Source organism: Stegastes partitus, unplaced genomic scaffold (assembly GCF_000690725.1).
Source record: "Stegastes partitus isolate 25-593 unplaced genomic scaffold, Stegastes_partitus-1.0.2 Scaffold405, whole genome shotgun sequence".
NCBI classification, from domain to species: domain Eukaryota; kingdom Metazoa; phylum Chordata; class Actinopteri; family Pomacentridae; genus Stegastes; species Stegastes partitus.
Genome location: NW_007578136.1, coordinates 247,644 through 269,348, shown reverse-complemented (window position 1 = coordinate 269,348; position 21,705 = coordinate 247,644). Strand labels below are relative to the sequence as shown.

Genomic DNA, 21,705 nt, shown 5'->3' with positions numbered 1-21,705 from the left:
GACCGACAGACACCAAGAGGAGGGAACACATCACTCCGATTCTCAAATCCATGGCTTTTAGTTAAAAATCGAATTGCATTTACGGCCTTACTGGTTCTGTATAACAAAATATACCAGAGATGTTCACTGAGCAGAAGCCTGGCGGGCCTTTCAGATCCACAGGGAGTGGTCAGCTAGTGGAGCCCAGAGTTCAAACCAAACACGGTGAAACAGCTTTTAGCCATAAACTCTCTGCTGGATTCAGCTCCCTATAAATCAGGAGACGTTTTTTTAAAAATGAAAGCTTGATCTTCTTTTCATTGCTTTTAATTAATGTACCACTTTCAAATATTCTGGTTTGAAACTTGTCTGGACTAAAATATTCCACAGTTTAGCTTTTTTGATCTTTAAATCTTAAAAATCTTCTGTTCTTTCAATTTGAAGTTAAACGCTTCTACGACAGTTTAACGTAAAGCACTTGCAATGTGCTACACAAGTAAACTCGCCTTCAGCATTAAACAAGTGCTACCTTATATGTGAGGGGAAAAAAAAGCCTTTTTTTGGGTGCAGGGGAGCTGAATGAAATATGAGAAATTCCCTCAAGTTGTGTCTCTTGAGGACTAGAAGTTGGAAAATAAAAAATCAGGCAGTGTGATAGCAATAGCAAGTCTAGCACAATGCTAAATGTGTACTAAACCAAACATGAATGAATCAGTTCAGATGGAAATGACAATAAACCTATCTCATAATTTAGATATACAGACTTGGTTATGAAGTATATTTAATAATCAGTTCATTAGCAGCAGTAATCATGTTTTGCACCAAAATCTGCTGCAAAACAGTTCAGTTCACCTACAGTTAATCCTCAAAGCAAAGTGCTGGACAAAGCCACACTTTGAACTGACAGCGTGCAGAACTCCTAACAGAGCATAAAAAGAAAATATGTCCAACGATGGCGCCGATAAAACAAAAGGCTTTTTAATCAGGTTAAACGGGTGCACGTCCGCGCAGGGCAATAACCTGTGGCCATAGATGTAAGCAACAACCGCCTCAGCAGTATTAGAGGCTTATAGTGAGGAGCGGGGAGAATCCTATCACTGCTGCGGTGCGTTCGTGTGTCACTGTTATATTTATGTGTGTTTGACTGAGAAAGAAAAAAAATATCCCACACAAAATGACACAGCATCAAGCTACAGTACTTCCCCATAGATGCCCAAAAAAAGCGATCTTTTTCTCTCCGTGCCTTTACACGGCATTAACTGAAGGCTTTTCTTTTTTTTTTTTAAGAGATGAAAAAGGCGGCAGTGAGACGCTCGGCACACTGCTTCATCAATGGCTCTCATTTACTGATGGAAACGCAGCCATTGATCGCGTCGTTCTTTGATGCAGCTATTGGAGCCGCGAGAGCCTGATTATTGTGTAGCCCATGTGTTATGTTTTAATACGTTGGTTTGAGTTCTACATCAGAAGACATCGTGATCTTATTACACGACGGGAGCCCGAGGGCTGCGTGTAGTTCGGTTCCCTTGGGCCTGACCGAAAGATTAATAAATAAATAAATTGCATCCAAGCAAGAAGGATTCACTAAAAGTTAGCCAGTGACAGAAAAGAAGACAGACTGTTATTATTATAAAAGCTCAAGTTTAAAGCTTTTGGAGGCACTTCAGGTAGATTGTTTATGGGTCAAATTTGACGTTAAAAGTCTTCAGAAATGGGTGAAGCTTGACTTAAGGCCACATTCTGGGATGTTCAGGTGCCAAGAAGGCCTCAAACGTCACACGCAGCCAAAAGAGTAATATGATCTCATTTAATGGCAAGATCCGGGCCGCTCAGTTTTTTTTCTTTATGTCGGAATTGCAATAGTTTGACTCAAGCCAGCTGCTGTAATCCGTAAGTGAAATAATATTAAGGTATGAATTACTGTACCTTTCCGTGGACTTCAAAGCGAAATAGCATTTTGCAGGTTTTACTGAGATGAATGAGAGCGCTCTGGATAAATCTCTTTTCCTCAGGATCAAAAAGCAATTCCCAGCCAAACAAGACGGACGTTTCTCGTGCACACGGCTGAACGAAATTTAGCAGCAAACCGAAGGGAGCTGCAAATGATTCATGTTGTCTTTTTAGTTTTGTGCGCTTTTACAAAACGCAGGTGACAAATAAAACAAAAATATGTGGATTGAGGTACTTGTTCACTTTTAGTTGCACCATCAACGCTGCAAAAACCCTCTTTTCTATCGTTTAGTTGTGTCGGCGCTCTCATCTGCCCCTTATGAACCAAAACCACCACAACACAGTTTATTTATCAACCAGGCTGAGAGGTCGCTACTCGTCTGCACCGATACACACCGCCAGTCAAACGTACCTGCACACACACACACATGGGTTCACACCAATTAACAGCCAGTCATTTATTGACTGGTATATTCAGCTTGTGTCCCGTTCGGCACCCAGCATCCACCCGTCATATTTGTGTTTGTTCTGCGCCAATCGATGCCAAGTGTATCAATAATAGAAACGGGCTAATTTCGCCGTGACGCTTGACGTCAGAGCTTATGGAAATGACTGTTTGATTGTGCTCTGAGACGTAACAGACAGAATAATCTGCGCCCTCGTTTGGAATACTAATCATCGTCAACAGGGTTTTTAAAAACAGGTTTCTATTTTAAATTCTCTAAAAGTCATTACAGATGTGCCTAAATCGGAGCATCCAGTCTGCCGCCGTTGCGTAAGTCCGCCCGTCAGACTCTCAGCCTGACTTTAGGTAGTGGCTGGAGGAAGCTTTAGCAGATTACAGCCGCTCTACACTTACCACGGCTGAGGCTGTAATCTGAGTTTCACTTAGCAGAACCTAGCAGTCAGATGTGCGCGGGCGTTGGATTACAATGATGGCTGGCCCAGATAAATCCCTCCGGCGCTCCGGGGGAACGCTGAGGAAGACGAGTCTTTGTGTTTGTGTGTGTGTGTGCACAGAAATCCCACAAATTAAATCATTCTGCATCCCCGCTGCCTTTTGCTGACGCCGTAATATTGTGCAGGGATCAAGGCAGCGTGATACAAACTGAAATCCCACAAGGAATCACATCAATAGCCGGGCTCTAAACTCAGTTTTAGCAAAGCAAATGATCTTCAGAGCAACACCCTCTCTAGTGGCCGAGCGCTGCTCACTGGGAGAGACGCTAATGGACTTCCCTCTCGCTCTATGAATCACAATAAGAATGCAAATAACAAAAACGACAGCGGCCAAAATGGGCAGCCAGATGCAATCAAAAGAGGTCTAAATTGTGAGTTTTTTTTTTTTTTTTACTGGGAAATAAAGACGAAGCGAGCCAGAAATGTAGGGCACTTTACCAGGTTGAGCGGCGCGGTGACAGATTGCCGGTTCAGAGGTCGAGCGAGAACGCCGCGACGTAGATGCTTAAAATGATTGTAGGGGGAACGCAGCAGTCAAAACATGTCGAGTTTAAAAGAAGCACGGAGGAGGAAAAACATGGTTTCACTGTCAATAAAAAAGAAGACGATAAAGTAGATCAAATAAAAGCCAAATAATGGAAAAGCCAAGAAAGAAAAAAAAGGAAGGGACCAAAAATAAGTGGTACCTGAACTGTATCACTCAAGTGATGGAGTCACCACAGGCGACATCTCGACGGCCTTTATCCAAGGACAATGACACAACAGCGCCACACTTAACACTCTGCTGCTTGTAATATCGCTATTCACGCACATGTTCCACAATAAACCTGGAATTCACATGAAGGTTTGCATTAAAAGCAGTTAAACGACACAGAAATCAGAAAACAAAGAGGCTTTCCACTTAATGCCAACAAAACGACACAGTATGAGTGTTATGTAGCACAAATTACGAGTTCATGTTAATTAAAGACGTCCTGATCAAGCTGTTGTGCCACCAAGTTGATCCAAATCATTGAATATTTGGTGTCTGTTGATACTGATTCCAAATTCCATCCATCCATCATCTATACACCGCTACATCCTCACCAGGGGGGCTGGAGTCTATCCCAGCTGACTCAGGGTGAAGGCAGGTTCACCTGGACAGGTAACCAGTCTATCACAGGGCTACACTTAGAGACAGACAACCAAGCACACTCACATTCACACCTACGGACAATTTACAATCACCAATTAACCTCAGCATGTTTCTGGACTGTGGGAGGAAGCCGGAGAACCCGGAGAGAACCCACGCTGCACGGGGGGAACATGGAGACTCCACGCAGGAAGATCCCGGGTGTCCTCACTGGGACGTGAACCGGCGACCTTCTTGCTGCGAGGCAACAGTGCTAACCACTGCGCCACCCTGCACCCGAGTCCAAATTCAATTTAAAAAAAAAACATACAGCTTAAATACATAAAAGCTATTTGATCCATTTTATATGCTTGGAAATAAAAATATCAACGATGCATTAAGAAAATAAACATGTCTGCTAAGTATTTAGCAGCTGGCCACCATGACAGCACCCTCTGTGCTGCTTAATGCCCTCCAGCCAGAGCTCCTGTGTTTAGGATTTAGAAGGATCGCTTCCCCAGAGGAACGTGTACCAGAGCTGACTGAAGTCATAAATGTGTTGACTGAAACAGCATCATGAGCACAGGTCGGATGTCCATTCTGCTCAATATGTGTTATCAATTAGTCAAATATCGATTGATAACGCTGTTGATTATTTAGAGAATGATTGAAAAGCGGCATCTCCAAAATAATCATCCCGTACGACGCCTGTGCTGCAGCAGATTGGGCTTAAGTTAAAAACCGCCTTCATCAGCGAGATGTGAACATCCCTCGTGTTCATACCTGCATGCAGGCTCGTGTTTGCGCTGATGTTGTGTTTCTGCTTCTCTCCCTGCAGTGTGGAACTGGACTTCAAGCAGCAGGAGGACAAGCTACAGCCGCTAATGAAGAGGCTTTGTCCTACGGAGGACTCCCACTTTCCCCCCCTGCCTTACCCCCAGGAGGCCTTCACCTCCACCCCGAAACGCAAGTCCAAAGCTGACTCCAAGAAGCACGCTCGCTGGAAACTTTGGTTCCTGTGAAAACACAGAGCCATCTCCTCCCCCCTCCTCCGCTACCGATGCACAGGATTTAATCATCCGTCTGGTCGTCCACATTTGTTTGGTTTATCCGTCATCCTCTGTTTTCTCACATCTCCTTGGATTTTGTAGACCTGGTAGCCAGTACTAACGGAGAGCTCGACCACTGGATGCCGAACCTCTTCCCAGAGACGACGGGATGCGTAACGGGACACGAGTGTGGATTCAGAGTTATTTTGAACTAATTTCTTCAAACAGGGTGTGAAATTACACCAGGGAAACATATTTGGAGATCGGCAAGGTGAGAAGACGAATTTGATTTCCCGCTGTCTATTTGCATATATTTTTCTAGCCGGCGTCTGCGGGGTCCTGTTCCGCGATAACGGTCCGGCGTCCGTCACATTTCTATTCACCTGTCGGGACTCTCGTCTTTCTTCCCAGCCTCCCGGAGAGGTTGGCATTTCAACCATAACGCTCTGAGGCCTCCATAAACAGCATATCACTGTACTGCAAAGCACAATTAACACTGTTCAGGATACATTTTTTTCTCCAGAATAATTAAAAAGAACTATTTTGAGTATTAACTCACACATGTAGATCACCGACTACTAACCATGACACACCCAAGACTTTCATATCTATCTAAAGAAGACACCTAAAAGGACAAAAGATGTTTATCGGAGTTCTACGATCAACTTTCTATCCATCGCTAAAAATGTCTCCTTGAATCAACTGACTTTGAAGTAAAGAATGAATAAATAACACTTATTTTCTTAATAACATTTGCAAAGTTAGACGTCAATGTACTTTTTTCTATATAAATATATATCTATATACATTCACTTTAAGGTTTAGTGGAATATATTTATTTGAGCTGTAGCGACGGGGGTGGGGGGAACTGCAAAGGATGTTAATCATTTCTGATCCTTAATTCTTTTTCATGCATCAGAGTTCTTACTAACCTCACACAGTGCATACGGTCATCGAATCACAATGTAAAGAACAGAAGGAATCCATGCAGGCAAACGATGAGACACGCACGCAGGAGCAAGTTGGTTTTTTTTAGCACACGTGAGGGGCAACAGATCCGTGATTGTATCGCTGCAGCATCCTGCATCAGCTAGACCACAATAGCTCCTGAAACCAAGCCAGAAAGACTGAATGTGCCACTTCAGATCACAACCAGGGCTCCTCTAATGCAGGGTGGCAGGCGTGTAGCCTCGCATGCTTTTTACAACCCTTTGGATTTTGCAGGATATTTTGTAGCTTTTCAAGAAACACTTTTTAAAGAGAACAACCAATGTCCTTTTATTTCTTTTTTTTGTTTTTTTTAGAATCATTATTATTATTAGCTCCTGCTCATCGCTTCGCATTCATTCGACTGTAAAGTGAAAACTCATGTAGCTCCTCCATACAGGGTTTTAAAGACTATGTATAGCCAAAACAATACATGAATTTACTCTATATAAATATCTGTTGTGTATCATCGAATAGGGCTAATACCATTTTACGAGTGGGAAAGCAGCCAATATCTCGAAAAAAGAAAACAAGATTAAGTTAACAACTCCTGCAGGAGCGCAAAACCGAAGTCACTCGAAAAGCCAAAAACACTGCCCCAGAAGACGAGACATATGCCAAAGTGGTTTCAAGGGCATAGATGGAACAGCACCTAGCCGACAGCTAGCTATCACTGGCTTTGACCTTCACACGCTCCAACACGCTGCATCCTGTTGGTCACATGTCGCTCATCGTTCTTGTACATGCCGGGTTGGTTTCTCTCATTAGTTATACTGTAGCATCGAGAGAGAACTAGACGTTTATCTGTACCTTAAAGAAGTGCAATTGATTTAATATGTGCAATACTGTGTCTTTTATACAGTTTTTTTTAAGAAAAAGAAGAAAAAAAAAAAAAAGATATTTATTATGTAAAATATGAAAAATAAAAACAGACATCTCCAGAGCTCTCCAGATTTGGAGCAGACTGACTTTCATTTGCAGAGCCCCGAGCAGCCCAGCAGATTTTTTTTTATTTTTATCTGACGAACACCGGTTAAAGGATTGGTTCCTGCAAATTACAAAATGTGTTTTTCTCACTTGCTTCTAATGACATCTAGCCCATAGCAGATGGTTTAGACGATATTTGCCCTGGATTGTGCGCTCAGCGCCGCGAATTACCGTCACTGTATCGGCAAAGAAGCAGCGCCTTTGAATGTCTTAAATGTTTTTTTTAAGTGCTGTGAACGCTGCACAGAAAAATTCATTCCACCGTTCTGCTTTTCCAGCAGAATTCTCAGAGACATTGCAAACTACGTGCACGGCTACGTGGCGCTAGGAGTAAGCGAGAAAATACTGTAGGCTTTGTAAATTGAATGAACCAACCTGCTGAAAACTAATTTCACTCACATGGTTTGAAAATTCTGTATGCAAAAAAAAAAAAGACTCTTATGTGATGAAAAGCAGGAGGTAAGGTGGGAAATAGAATCAGCCGTGCATCTCTTTGATGTCGTGGGGGAGGCACATCACGAGGGCAGAATACAGCGGAGGGATAAGCAGCACAGGGTGTCTGGTGCACAAAGTCAACCTGCCTCGGAAACCGGCTCTAATCCAAAGCTTACACTCGCTGCTCGGTCCATTCCTCGCTGTAATACAGTTTGTGACTTTCAGGCAAGTCCATGCACCCACTGTGCATGCACCTGCCTGATGTTAATGCGGAGCCGTAACGGAGAGCGCCCACGAGGTAAACTTGTGACAAAGCGCTGAGTAAATGCCCCCAGAGATGCAGAGTCACCCTCACGTAGCTGCACGGAGCAAATGTGGCTGGAGGGCAACACTACTCCTCCTCCTCCTCCTCCTCTTACCCAATGCACGATAATCTCCACAGGGCTTCCCTTGAGTGGATGTTTACACCACAGTACTGAGGGTACAAACAAGACACCCAGTGCAGCTTAACATCTTGCACTCTTACATCCTTTCAACGCGGTCCGCTGTGGTTCGGCGGCGGCATCAGCATGCGAGTCACAGCGGTTTTCGCGCGGCGCTGACAGCGGCCACTCATCTGACATGGATTGCGACAGGGTCAAGAAACCCGAAGGGATCCTCGGTCAAAGTTTCAGCACAGGTGAGGAGGGAAGAGGTGCAGCGAGTGATAAGTGCATGTTTGAGGCATTATGATGCAGTGCCATATCTCACTATGCTTCTTTTCTGTAAGAGCTCTGCAGCAGTCTGGCCAGCAGGAGAGGGAGGAAGAGAGCGAGGGAGGGAGAGGAGACAGAAGGATGAGAGGAGATGCTAAGAGAAATATTTGGACAGAAACAGATATAAAGATAAAGAGAGAGAGAGATGCAGAGAACCAAACGGACAGGAGGGGAACAAAACAGATCTGAATAGGCGCAGTGTTGCGATGTACAGTGTTCGGTCAGTGAGTGCATGCAGCAGAGGCAAAGCTCTAGCCCCAATAGCCGGTCAGCCCCATACTGTCAATCAATAACACAGAGTCCTTCCCCTGCAGCTTTCCACTCCGTTCCCTCTGCACACTGCAGGAAAATCATCAGGATAACTGTGGAGCACTGCAGCCGACCATCACCACGAGCCGCACTTCAAACACCACGGTTCAAAAAAAGTTCAACGGGTCATTAGATAAGCTCACCGTCTAGCGATGTTTCAAACCCCGCGCCGTTATACTACAATTGCATTCAGGTGTTTGCTGACGACGCAAAACAAATTATGCAACATCACAAGTAGAGCACTAGCGCATAATACACAGATTTTTTTTTCCCCATTTGCAGCCTCCTATTCATGTGTATCTGCAGGGCTCATCCACGAGCTTAAATTAGAGCAAATGTAATTCAAGGGCATCAAGGTAGAACCCGGTAATTTCAGCAGGAACAGCCAAAATGTTTCTGCCACAATCCTAATGTAAATGTATTCACAAGGACTCGTTTCAACCTGCGTGAGGGTGGACATGAATATAAAGACACAGCCCGCAAGGATGTCCAACGATGCAAATGTGTGACGGTGCTGTGGTATAAGTCGCTAACAGGCGTAGCACTGCAGTGACAACACGCAACAAAACCAACGCCCCCAAAGTCGTCACTCTGATCATTCTCATCAACATTCTGTGTCCACCGCCGCCGCCGCCGCCGCCAGGAGAGAGAGGAGAGGGGAGAAAGAAAAGAGAGAGGGAGACAGAGTAGAACGTTAATGCATAAATCTAAATGTAAGAGGCTGCCACTCAGAAGAACAAGGTCGGTGGTTGGCTGCGGTGTTGTGTGAGCAGCAGCAGCAGCAGCAGCAGCGCTATGTGCCTGCAGAGTAGGCAGCGGTACCCAGAGGCGGCAACAACAGCCCTCTGATTAGAAAGCTACAACACTTCCAGCGGCGCTAACTGGGTCTCATGGCTGTTAAAAATTTACATCAACCTTATTGATCATTAAATAATGATTTAGGGACCTACTTCAGATGCAGCTTCTGTTCCAAGTGCTATATAATGCATAGTGTTGGAGAGAAAGAGCCATTGGCTTTGATATGACCTCCAACTTCTATTGCGAGAAAGGACGCTGTGCACATTGATGCAAAATATTATTCAGGTAATTAGAAATGTCAAGTACAGTGCGCTGGCTAGCTACGGAGTCAGCAGCTGACAAAAGATAGGGGTCAGCGGGGACAATAAAAGCAGGCTGTGTACAGGGCGGCTGTATACAAAGTAGACGGTTTCAACAAGGGCCGCAGGAGGTCACGGCGAGAGTAGTTTCATTAGCTGGAAAGGAGGCCGGTCGTCCTCGGCGCCATTCAGCGGCCGCAGCTGGAAGCAGAGAACACCATTTCACCTGCACCACAGGGGGACGCTGGAATGGATGCACTTAGTATAATACAGCAGAGAGGAGACCTGCGTGCGCTGCCTTCATCTTGATAGCCTTTTAGACAAAGTGGTACGCAAGTTCCACGTCTGAAGAACATGATCAAAAGAACCCCACTGCAGTGAAAAATAGAGGGAACACGACATTAGCAGAGGGCGAGCTGTAATGGGAGCCGAGCCAAGTTCTGACAACATATCCAGCGAGGTACGATCCCTTTATCCGAGTCCACTTTCCAAACTTGTTGACCATGAGCCAGCCAGGACAATGGAGAGTCTCAATCTGGCATAACAATGAGCATAGTGGAGAGCTACAGAGGGAGGATAAGGGGGAGTCCTAGACCTCCTTCAGGCACCTTTTTTCAGGCAGCTGGCTGGGAGAAAATAGCCAACAGGGCAGCTTGTGCTCAACTCACAGCTTCATTAGCTTTACATTATTCAGTATGATGCACGCTAGTGATCTGTTACACAACAGAGGGCTTCCGATTAGCTCGGTGCACTGCCGGAGCACCTTCAGACAGAGCGAGACGTAGAAAGAAGGAACAGAGTCTCTGCAGTCTGCAACCCGAAAAGGAAAGAAGCATGGAGAGGGAAAGGAAAGAGGACACAGGGGACAGACGGACGAGTGCTGTGGACGTATTATATCACTGTGACACAACATGCACACAAACACGGAGGATGATCACAGTGTGATAACTGTGGGCTTTATTAAATCATTCTCTGCTGGTGTGGCTCAGTTACTGGTAATAAAAGCCTCCATTTAAACAGGTGACGCTGTCGCCTGCTGCTCCCCAGATGGAGAGGTTGACAAACACACAGCGAATAATCCAGATGTGAGGAGATGTGGTGACGCACCAACCAGCAGCGGTACCAGTTTAAGTCAGCTGACTCTCCATCTTCATGTACATTTATCAAATCCAGAGAAAACGCCTCATCGCTTTAAATGAGCCATAAAAGTACCTTTAAGTGCTCTCAGAGGGATCCCCTTCCATAAAAATTACATGTTTACTACCCAAGATTGACTTTCAAAGTCAGCACATGACACGCTGCACGAGCATCAACAGAACCAGTCAACGAACACAGAGGGTGATGTTTATTACTCGAAACGTACAGGCGACCTCAACTGGACTTTTTTGGACTCATGAAAATGGATGAAGGCTTCGTCACGCACGTCAGGCAGACGGCATATTTTGCACGATGACTGATAAGTGCATTAATTGCCACCAAGCTCTTGCTGAGAGAGTGATTTGAAGACGGATGCTAACGGCGACGGCGGGGGGAGCACAGTGATTAGATTACAGCACAGAGCATCAGAAATGTACTAATAAGTGAGGATCAGGCACACAAACAAGTAAACCACAGATACAAACAACACACACACACACACACACCGGCAAACAAACAACTGGCTGAAGAAAGATATGAGCAGATCAAAGCTGCTCTTAGACTGAGGTTGTGTGAAAGCATTCCTGCCAAGGTAGAATTTACCTTTAATGATAGTTCTGGACTGGAACTGGAGTTGCAGCGGGCCTGTGGGAGCTAATCTGGTTGTGGTGCATAGACGTGTGTGGGTGTGTAAAAACAGAGATAGGACTGTGGTGTACCGTGGTACACAACGAGAACCTGCAGAGGATCAAACTCACGATGTGGGGGGAGTCCCGGCCCATGGAGATGACCGTCCTGTTGACCGTCCTCAGCAGCTTCTCCATGATGATCTGCACATGCCACTGGGTGGGACCCTGCAAAAAAAATAAAAAATATCAGCACACAGACGAAGGGAAGGAAAGGAACATATTGAAACAACAACTTTACAGCACTTATGTTGTGATGCCGTGCTGTATTCTGTCACATCGTCAGTAATTCACTGAAACAGGTTTAGAGGGAATCCCGTCTTTACTTTCATAAAACATATGTAGAGACTGATTAAAAACCACCTGGTTCTACTCATAGACTGTATAAAAGATGGACGTAGCAACCGGCCCTGAAAAATGAAGCCAACCCGGAAGTGTCAAAAACCTGCAATATCACTACGTCCACTAGCTGCTGGCTCCACAAAGCCCTGGCTCCCATAGACTGGAACTGGAAAAGAAATGATCACAGATCACCAAATACTGCATTCCTACAGCTCAGGATTTTGTTCTTATTAGTTTTCATGGTCAAGTCCAGAGATCAGGTGGCCAATCTGAAAATAAATCAAAACTGAATTTTTAAAAAATCCTCAACATTTTGCGGGGCGAGGGGCGTGGCTGGCTTGATTGACAGTCGGCAGCGACCATACAGACGAAGCGAGCAGAAGGCGGTAAATGTGGGCGGGCAGAGAGGGCCCGCCTCTCAATCCATCTGACCAATCACTGCTCCTATGGCTCCGCCCCCCTCCCACGATTGTTGGCTCCAAAAATCCAAGATGTCAACCAGGAAGTAGCAAAACCCTGGCTTCATGTTCTCACTACAGAAACCAACGGGTGACGTCACGGCAGCTACGTCCATCTTTTATACAGTCTATGGTTCTACTTGGGTTTGTTTCTATTCTACCCAGTTTCAAACCGACTACTGACAGGTTTCTCATAACTGATGAATGAATAACTGTTGTGCTTGTGGCAAAACAAAAAAAATCTGTTTTATCAGTTGATTAAAAGAAAAAAAACAAATGTTCAAGCTGCTTTTCACAAGCTCAGAACTCTGAGCGTGACTCATCCAATCTGATTAACGCACTCTGAGCTTTCATCCGGGGCAGGTTGGTCGTAAGCGGAACCGTTCACCTCGGACTTTCCTGTTAGTTGCTCTGGCTGAGCGGAGGCCTGTTTCCTGCTGCCTCCACCTGTCTGTGGGGGAACTCCTCTGAGCAGCTCTGCAGAGTCGAACTTTCAATAATTTACGCCGCTCTTTCTGCAGTTGAAGAACTCGGTCTGTGCATATGCGCACAGACTCACAGACGGGCACCGGGGAGAATAAACTATCTGAGGAGGGAGCTTCAGATTTGAGTGTGACGCACGTCTTTGGTGAAAACCCACGATTCCCAGAGACTATTTTTAAAGAGAAACATCCAGACTCGTCTTTACCTCCTACAAAAATTGTTTAGTCATTTGAATATAGCCGTTTAAAAGGGACACGTACAATCAGACTGTTTGTCCTAATAAGATCCAAACTGTTTGATGACTTGAAAGAAGCAGACAGAAATATCCACAGAGGTTTTCCCTGCTATGTTTTTTTTTTCCCACTCTGCTCATTTCTGCGTAAGTCGAGGAAAGCTTTGGTTGGGTTGATGTGCATGACAGATATGAAAGGCAGAGTAAGACTGTAAGAGGAAGCAGCAATTTGAGAGACGGCGAGAGAGGTAGCGTAAAAGCCAGAGCAAGTGGAAGAGGTGGATAATCCCTGGCAGAGTGGAGTGTAGGAGGCTGGACTGGGGTGATCAATGACGAGAGTCTGAGAGGGCCTGAGGGAGGACATCAGGAGTCTGGGCATGGAAGAGGATGAAACACACTCGTAGAGCAGCTGAGTGTTTCTGAGTGTGTGTGTGTGTGTGTGTGAGTTATCATCTGTGCATGAGGAGACGGGCACTCCAGCTAAAAAACACCAGAAACATTTTCGTGCTAAAACAAATAGTTGATTAATCCAGTGGTTCAGTTGATAGAAGGGTGACAACATTTGAATGAATCCGGGCCAGTTCATGTGCATAAACCGCTGAGGACTTTTAAACCAGAGAGCAAACAGTTCTACTGAAACTACAACAGGAGCGCATCTGTTTTCTTCACTGATGGATGCATTGGCCTTATCGAACACAGGAAAACATGCAGGGATGTATTGACTGGCCATAAATTACACTGCAGCACCGTGTTAATGTGATTGTTCCTGAAGTGCACAGTGGGTCAACAAAGCACAGGGTTCCTGGAGAAAGTAGGACTTCCTGTGTTTGAGTTCGGTTGATAAAGAAAAGCTTAATCATAGCACCTTTAAAGTCTAAAAATAGCTGCTTCAATTACAACTCGTTCAGCTATTGAACATAAATCTCACATCTTCCTCACTAACATTTGCTTTGCAGTTGTTTTTCTGGCACAGTCACAAACTCTGGGCTGCACAAGGACGTCCACAGAGGGTCAGTCGTCCAAGAATTGGGTGGATGACGAAATTTGCGTCATGCATCCTCTTGCAGACATGGAAAGCATGAAAAGGCTTCTTTTTTTTTCTTTTTTTTTTGTGCTTTAGGGCAGGGGTGTCGAACTCCGGTCCTCGAGGGCCACAATCCTGCACGTTTTAGATGTTTCCATCTTCCAACACACCTGATTCAAATGATCAGCTCATCATGAAGCTCTGCAGAAGTCTGATAACGATCCTGATCATTTGAATCAGGTGTGTTGGAAGAAGGAAACATCTAAAACGTGCAGGATTGTGGCCCTCGAGGACCAGGATTCGACACCCCTGCTTTAGGGCCTAGTCCACGCATACATGGTATTATTCTCCCTCTTTGTTCTCAGGAAAAAATTAAATAAAATAAGTTCACATGGAAATGCAAAACCACCAGTGCGTCAAACATACAGGCGGTGATGTAACTCTAAACCTAAAGCCATTTTGGCCAATCACGAGCCTGAAAACCACGAATGGCGCATTAAGGATGGGAGAAACAGCTCTGTGTATCTGTACTCAGTGTAGTGGAAGAATAACTGTACGTTCATGTGTAAATGGAAAGTTTTCCAAAAGGTCATTTTTGACCTAAAACTGTGTTTGCATACGAACAAAAGCCCAAAACACATAGAAAACACTATGTTATTAAAAACACATGTGTATAAGTGGTAAAGGCCTGAGTCATATATCAGCTTCACCTGCTCAGGTATAAAAATATGTTGCATTTGTCTGCAATAGAAACTGAATATATTGGTAGTTCACAGTGTTGATAAGACAATCCAAGCCATTTGAAGGCATCGTCTTGGGCCCTGAGAATAGATTATGGACTATTGTTTGGCTATTTTTGTGCATTTACGTACCTAATTTAAATAATAATAATAATAATAGATTACTAGAAACTATTAGTTTATTCACTGACACTACTGAAGTTATGACTTTAGAATTTCAAACAATACAGAGCGATGCTTAGCTTGGACTGGCTGTCTGACCGTCTCTGTGACTAACGCTGACAATAACCGCTCATCACCACGTAGACCACATCGCTGTGAGGTACTCTGGCTTTGAAGCACCACAGGGTGAAGCAGAGCTCATCATCGTGTTCTTGGAGAACAATGATTGTGTTGAAGATGGCCTCTAGCAACCCTGAGCGCTGAATTACTGCACACAGCCAACCCTACGAGTTAGTAAATTAACACTGTCATAAAACGTGCTCCTTTCAGGCCATGTACGGCAATAAAACAAATTGAGAACAGCACACTGATTAGTAGCATCAGTAAAATAACCGCAGTCGGAAATGTGTGTTCTTTTTTTTTTAATGGAGGTACTCTTGGATTACCTTGTTATGCTGTTTGTGTCCCAGAGGGAAATGAAAGCACATAAAGCTGGAGATTGTGTTCCTCACCACATCCTTCCTGTAAAGCACCTCCAGGATGTCACTGAGCAGCTGGCAGCAAGCCTTCGGCTCCTCCCGCTTCTCCAGGTGGAACTTCAGCTGGTCCGTCATCAGCGGCAGGAGGATCTCGCGGCAATCTGCGGGGACGCCAGCAAAACACACACATTTTGACGACGGCGCTGAAGACACGGAGCAGATGATAGATGGCACAAAGCAGAGCGGCATATGCTCCCGACACACTCCGAACGCAGATGCGCGCCGCTTATTAGTGGCATCTCCGAAGATTAAATTAAAACAACGTACATAGTGAAGTTATTAATTAAAATGGCCGCGCTAAAAGCTCCCAAAATCCCTCGGAGTAGTTACAGAACAATAACACGACTGTCAGAACAAAAAGAGAGCAGCCAATCAGCATCAGGTAAGGAGAGAGGAATAATTACCAAACCAGCTAATGACATTAGTGTGGAAAAATCTGATCAAATTGATCCCTACCCAATATTATCGACCGCTGCAGTACCTGTTAATCACAGCAGGAAAAAAATAACTACTGACAGAGTGGTTCCCAGCTGTAGATGTAGGTGTTGAACCGCTTTTATTTTGAAAAGATAAAACATGTTTAATAGGGGCTGCAAGGTGGCGCAGTGGTTAGCACTGTTGCCTCGCAGCTAGAAGGTTGCCGGTTCGCGTCCCGGTGGGGGCACCCAGGATCTTTCTGCGTGGAGTCTCCATGTTCTCCCCGTGCAGCGTGGGTTCTCTCCGGGTTCTCCGGCTTCCTCCCACAGTCCAGAAACATGCTGAGGTTAATTGGTGATTCTAAATTGTCCGTAGGTGTGAATGTGGTTGTCTGTCTCTAAGTGTAGCCCTGTGATAGACTGGTTACCTGTCCAGGTGAACCTGCCTTCACCCTGAGTCAGCTGGGATAGACTCCAGCCCCCCCTGACCCTAGTGAGGATTAAGGTGTATAGATAATGGATGGATGTTTAATAGACAAAACAAGAGTTTAAATGACTGAAAATGACAAAAATCGGCGGCCCTGTGCACGAACAGCAAGTCAGAGCAGCTCTCTTTCACAACGGTAGCATCAAAAAGTGAAGCTCCACATGCACAGAGCAGAGAGTTTGTTTGGCGATTTGAACATGGAGGACAGCAGCGATAACTCAGGTAGCTTCTTCAAAATAAACCTTTCTGATTTCAATCTTAGTGGTGTCGTGTAGGCATGTGTGGGAGCCATACGTAAAGAGAACAGACAAACACTGGAGCTATTTTGGTTTAATTAGAAGCCGGGGGTGTTTAAGTGAGAAGGTTATGTGAATATTTAATAGATTTATGGAGTGAAGAGCAATCAAACTGCAGCTTTCAGTCGACACATCTAATAAGCATCAGTAAAAATGGATAACCTTTCTGATAGAAAATAAAGAAAAGAGAGAATATTAACAATTGAGCTCTTCTAAATCGCTACCAGGCGGTGCAAAGCCATGCAGTCAGAGTATTGATATCAATGTCATCTGTAAAGATAAAAACAAGAACGAAATAGCAGTACAGCGAGTGGAATCATCACCATATTGCAGCGGAGTCGGGGAACAATGGTGCTCCTCGAATGATAATCTTTATAATGACAAGGTGGAGAGACACCACCACTGCTCCTCAACGGCCGAGCCAGCCATGGATTTTAATTCAGAATCAATACACGCTCTTTGGTACAACAGACGACGCTGCAGCTTTAATAAGCCATTCAGCTGGGACGAGATAAAAATTTAACTTCATTACTCATCAAAACACACACACACACACACACACAAAGCGGGCGTAAAGCTTTGCCGATTTGCCAATACCGCTCAAGGCCAAATGATAAACAGCGAAGATGTAACGAATAACGAGTAGCATGAACTCAGGTGACCTCTTGGTGAACTATACCCAGAGGTGTCAAACAAAAAACCCAACCGACACAAAATGAGCAGTGAATCCATGAAGACGGGGGATGAAAGGGTCGATACTTTGGTTCCAACAGGAGAAAGAAAAAAAAACAAAGCCACACCTTTGACTGCAGTGAATGTGTCAGGAGCTGTTTGGGTATTACAGGAATTAACCACAACACAGAGGCCACGAAGAGGCTTTTTAATAATGTGCCACTGAATGCTTTGTACAGTAAAACTCCAGCAGAATTTCATTTCAGGCGTCTCAGGCATTGATTAGTGCATCAATTACATCGTTACTCTCGTCAAGCAATCTAGGAAATCTCATGTAGCTGCTCGACTCGATTTTAATGGTCCTATTGTAAAAAATAATTACGGGGAAGCTCCTGCTTGATGAAAGCATTTCAATTAAATATGTGCTCCAAATGGATTCCTGCATAATGTTAAAAATGGTATAAATCAACAAAGCGGCTGTTTGTGACTAAAACTTTGCAGCCACAGAGGCGGCTCGACTTCACAGTAATTAACCGATAACATTTGGAGCGCTGCTGCTGCGTGCGAAGGCAAATACGTGGCACAAGACGAGAGGTTGAGCTGACACCGGAGTGGGAAAACGCTCGCTCTTCAGGGAGCACGATTTCGCTCGGCAAATATCAAGGCAGTCTCTCGACAATCTGAGCCAAGTGTCGTGACTCGGGACGTGACAAGAGGGTCATCAAAATCTGCAACGTTCATCCTCTTACAACCAACTTCTCACCGTATCCTTACCGGGCACATCAGATAGAAAGCTCCCAGCATCATTTGGGTTTATCCAACTTCTTACGCTGCTTGATACGAACGAGAAAACTGCTTTTAATTTTGCAGGACTAATCTGCAAGAGAAGTCTGTCTGATAATTTGTTCTAAATGGGTGTTTTTTTTTTTAAAAAACTTCATTTAAAAGACATGAAGCTCGTTGATATGCAGGCTCCAAATGTGCACGACTAGAAAAACTGAAAAGGAAGCTTTGGTTGCAGAAGGAAGCATCAGTCGGATGGAAATATTCCAGCCACAGAAAAAGCACGTCTGCAACGTCGGGCGGTTGTTGCCACGACAGGAGGCAACACAACTAATCTGCTTGACCATTTAAATCAGCACCACAAAGCTTTGTCTGAGGAGCTCAGAGCCAGATCTGAACAGCATCCAAAGCAACAACAACAACAAACTACTTTGAAAGCCGGTGCCAGGGCTGCACCGTGTTAGGAAGGTTCCAGACTGCTGCTTTTTTATCCAATGTTCTGTGCAGATGCACTCATAAATCCACCACAATCACCACAATCATTCTGGAATGAGTTGTTCAAGCCAGCTGCTAAAAATTCCTTTGCTTGTTTGCAGAAAAACTAAACATCACAACGGCAGGTTTTTTTTTTTCCCAGTGTCTAACCATCCTAGTTGTCAAGTGATTTCACTTTGGACCAAAACTTTAGACTCCTTGACTCTGCCGTCCCTGGAGACCTATTAGGAATAACTCTGGCCCTCCTTGGAATAGCAGCTCCATCCAAACAAGCAATCTCAAGCTGTACAGATTTCTCGTCGCTTTTCAAAAACTTTGACAAGAGTTTCGAGATCAAGGACAAATGTGTTGACTAAAAAACTACCACCAATTATCTGCGAATATCCTCCTCTTCTCGTACAGGCTGATGTACAATGCATCTATTATTCACATGAAGCTTTTACTTTTATACATCTGGAAATAAATGCTATGGGTGTTAAGCGTCTGCCTTGTCACTTGTTCGCCGGCCCTGATGCAAAGTGACAACCATGTCTGCACTGAAACGTTTTCGGTGCTGTGGAACGGAGCACCAAGCTATCTGCCCGATACAGCTTAAAGGGAAAATGTGTGTTTTTATACATATTTGTGTGTGTGTGTGTGTGATTCCCAGGGGTATGAACAGAAGAGCAAATCTCCAATCTGAGGTATTTAATGCCTTGTTTCTACCTCATTCTCGTTGCGCCTCCTCACATAAAAACACAGACACCTGAATGGACAAGTGAGCGTAAACATACGTGCACGCTCACCGTTGCAGACACGAGGAAGCAAGGTGGGAGCGGGACAACCCGACTGGAACTATCAGGCCGGGCCATGAGCGCTCTCCTCAAACTTCCCGTGCAAACAGATTTTAGACGCTACAGTAATTTTCCCCTTAAACACAGACCAAGAGGAGCATCGGACATATTTGTTCTCTTCCAACGAGCCCATTTGCAAGTGATTTATGTGCCCTCCTTTGACATCATCAGCGGTGAAGGTGACACCACGTTGTGCCTCCAAAATAAAAAAAAGGGGGAAACAAAAACACTTTTCCTGAATTGGGAAAGTTTCCGTTTGCAGCAGGGATTTGCATACCAATCGCATTCAACACACAGGATTTCAATTTCATACTCGTACATGAAACCGGCGAAGAAAGGGATGTCGCCCTATTCTCTGAAGTAGTAATTTTCAACAGAATTAAGCCCATTGGGGATTGAAATATACTAATTTAAGATGTGTTTTTCACACAGAAACTGTTAATATGTTAATGAATTTGCAGCCTACAGGTAAGAAAACATTTCCATCAGTGGAGACAGTCAGAGAATATTAATGAGCACGAGGAATCTGAAACTAAAGGCTGAGCAGTGAGCTCGTAGGTGCCTCTTGCTGAGCATTTATTTACTCCAAGCATTCCGGTACATTTCACTCTGGAACCGGCAGGCTGGAGAACCTTTTAGGGACCACCTGGGGATCCGGATGCAGCTAACGGCGAGCCCCGCGAGCACGGGCACTTACCGCTGCTGATTGGACCACCTCACAAACCGGCCGACTCATTCTCTCATTGCAGTGGTTATTATCTTTAACAAAGCGTCTCCAAAAGCAGAGCGCAGCTTGATACTGACGCAGAAAGGCCACAGTTACTTGGCAATTAAGCTTCCTCCATCCCCGCTGCTGAGCACATACACCTCAAAGATGACGGGAGATGCTCCAGCGCATGGAGCAGCTGTGAGAACTGAGCGACGGGATAATCCGTACCGACTTCACAAACAACTCCTCCTGCTGATCAGCAGGCCATTCACAAGCATCAGGGAGGCTGGCCTGCGCACAATTACACCAACAGATCAATAGTAATGACCAGAGGACCAAGCACTGAGCACTGCCCTTCAATAGCGACTCACTAAACTGGCCCAAAACCACCACTCAGACAAATTCTGTGTTTCTAAATTATGAAAAGGCCGGATCATTAACTTGAAGGCAGTGACATTTACACTGCGTTATGTTCAATATCAGACTTACTGAGTGGGACACACTTCCCATTACACTCTGTTCAACTTCCATTTTTGTTCTCTGTGCAGTCGCGCTGAAGCGAACGTCTGCAGATGACGGGGGGCCGTGCAGGTGGATGTCCGCTGCCTTTATGTTAGCCGGCTGCCGCTCCAAGGCATGTGTTGTCCCCGCCAGACAAATTAAAAGACAGTTGCTATTTTAACGGAAAACAAACTTTTGTTTTAATTCGCCACCGCAGGACAGACCGGTAATGTGTTTGTGTCTAAACCGAGCCTAACGTGGCCCAAGAGGACGGGTGCCTCCAGCAAAAATGCTTAACCCCCCGATCATCACTGCAGCTGGACTCAGGCTGCCACGGGCTGCAGTCTAGCCCGTGGCTACCTGGAGGTATGTTTTCTAATTAACTAACTTTACAACCTGGCCTACACATCTCACATTAGTGCAATATGGACAAAATACACGATAGCGTGGCACCAAAGTGTGAATGTATATGACGGTGCTGCAGGGTTGAGACAAAGACGGGAAAACATAAACCGAAATCACCCGATAAAGACACTTAAGGAAGATGGATTAAATAATAAAGCCGGAAAAAGGAGCAGCTGAGACTTTAAGGCTGCACAGATGGAAACGCTGATTTTCAGATTCAGACAAGTCCTGGTGATTCTAGCAGCGGGGATGCTTCACACTTTTTAGAAAACAAGAAGGATCTCCACTCCGCCTCACCAATGACCTTTACGGCGGGCTCACAGAGGGCTGCCGAGGGGTGGCAGGTGGTGTGTGTGATTGCCTATATTACTGAACCGTGAGCGAAGGTGCATGCACCGGAGAACTGTGAATACAGTCTGTGGCGTATGTGTTCTCACCGTGATGAGTGAAGAGATCGCTGTGGACAATGTCAATCAGACAGTCTAGCTTCTGCTTTACCAGGCGACCCGGAGGGACCTTCTGGATGAACTCCGTGAACAGCTTGCTGTGGAGACAGAGGGAGGACAATGAAAACAAAAAGGTCAAACTGATCAGGCATCTTGGGCTGGCTGACTGCTTTCCACCATGAGCAATCATCCAAAACGCAATTAAAGGTGTACAGGTGCTTTTCAGATATTCTGGCAAAG

General features: G+C 45.0%; 2 protein-coding genes across 2 annotated transcripts in view; one reads left to right on the top strand and one right to left on the bottom strand.

Moving 5' to 3' along the window:
* The window catches only part of insyn2a (inhibitory synaptic factor 2A), a 20,541-nt gene extending 15,519 nt beyond the window's left edge, over positions 1-5,022 (top strand). Inside the window, exon 3 of the mRNA XM_008285508.1 lies at positions 4,839-5,022. Coding sequence (XP_008283730.1) covers positions 4,839-5,022 — 184 coding nt within the window. The remainder of the gene's footprint in view (positions 1-4,838) is intronic.
* The window catches only part of dock1 (dedicator of cytokinesis 1), a 187,177-nt gene that overhangs the window by 96,768 nt on the left and 68,704 nt on the right, over positions 1-21,705 (bottom strand). The window contains exons 25-27 of the mRNA XM_008285509.1: positions 21,457-21,563; positions 15,396-15,523; positions 11,515-11,610 (exon numbers count right to left, since the gene is read on the bottom strand). Of these exons, the coding sequence (XP_008283731.1) occupies positions 11,515-11,610; positions 15,396-15,523; positions 21,457-21,563 (331 nt within the window). The remainder of the gene's footprint in view (positions 1-11,514; positions 11,611-15,395; positions 15,524-21,456; positions 21,564-21,705) is intronic.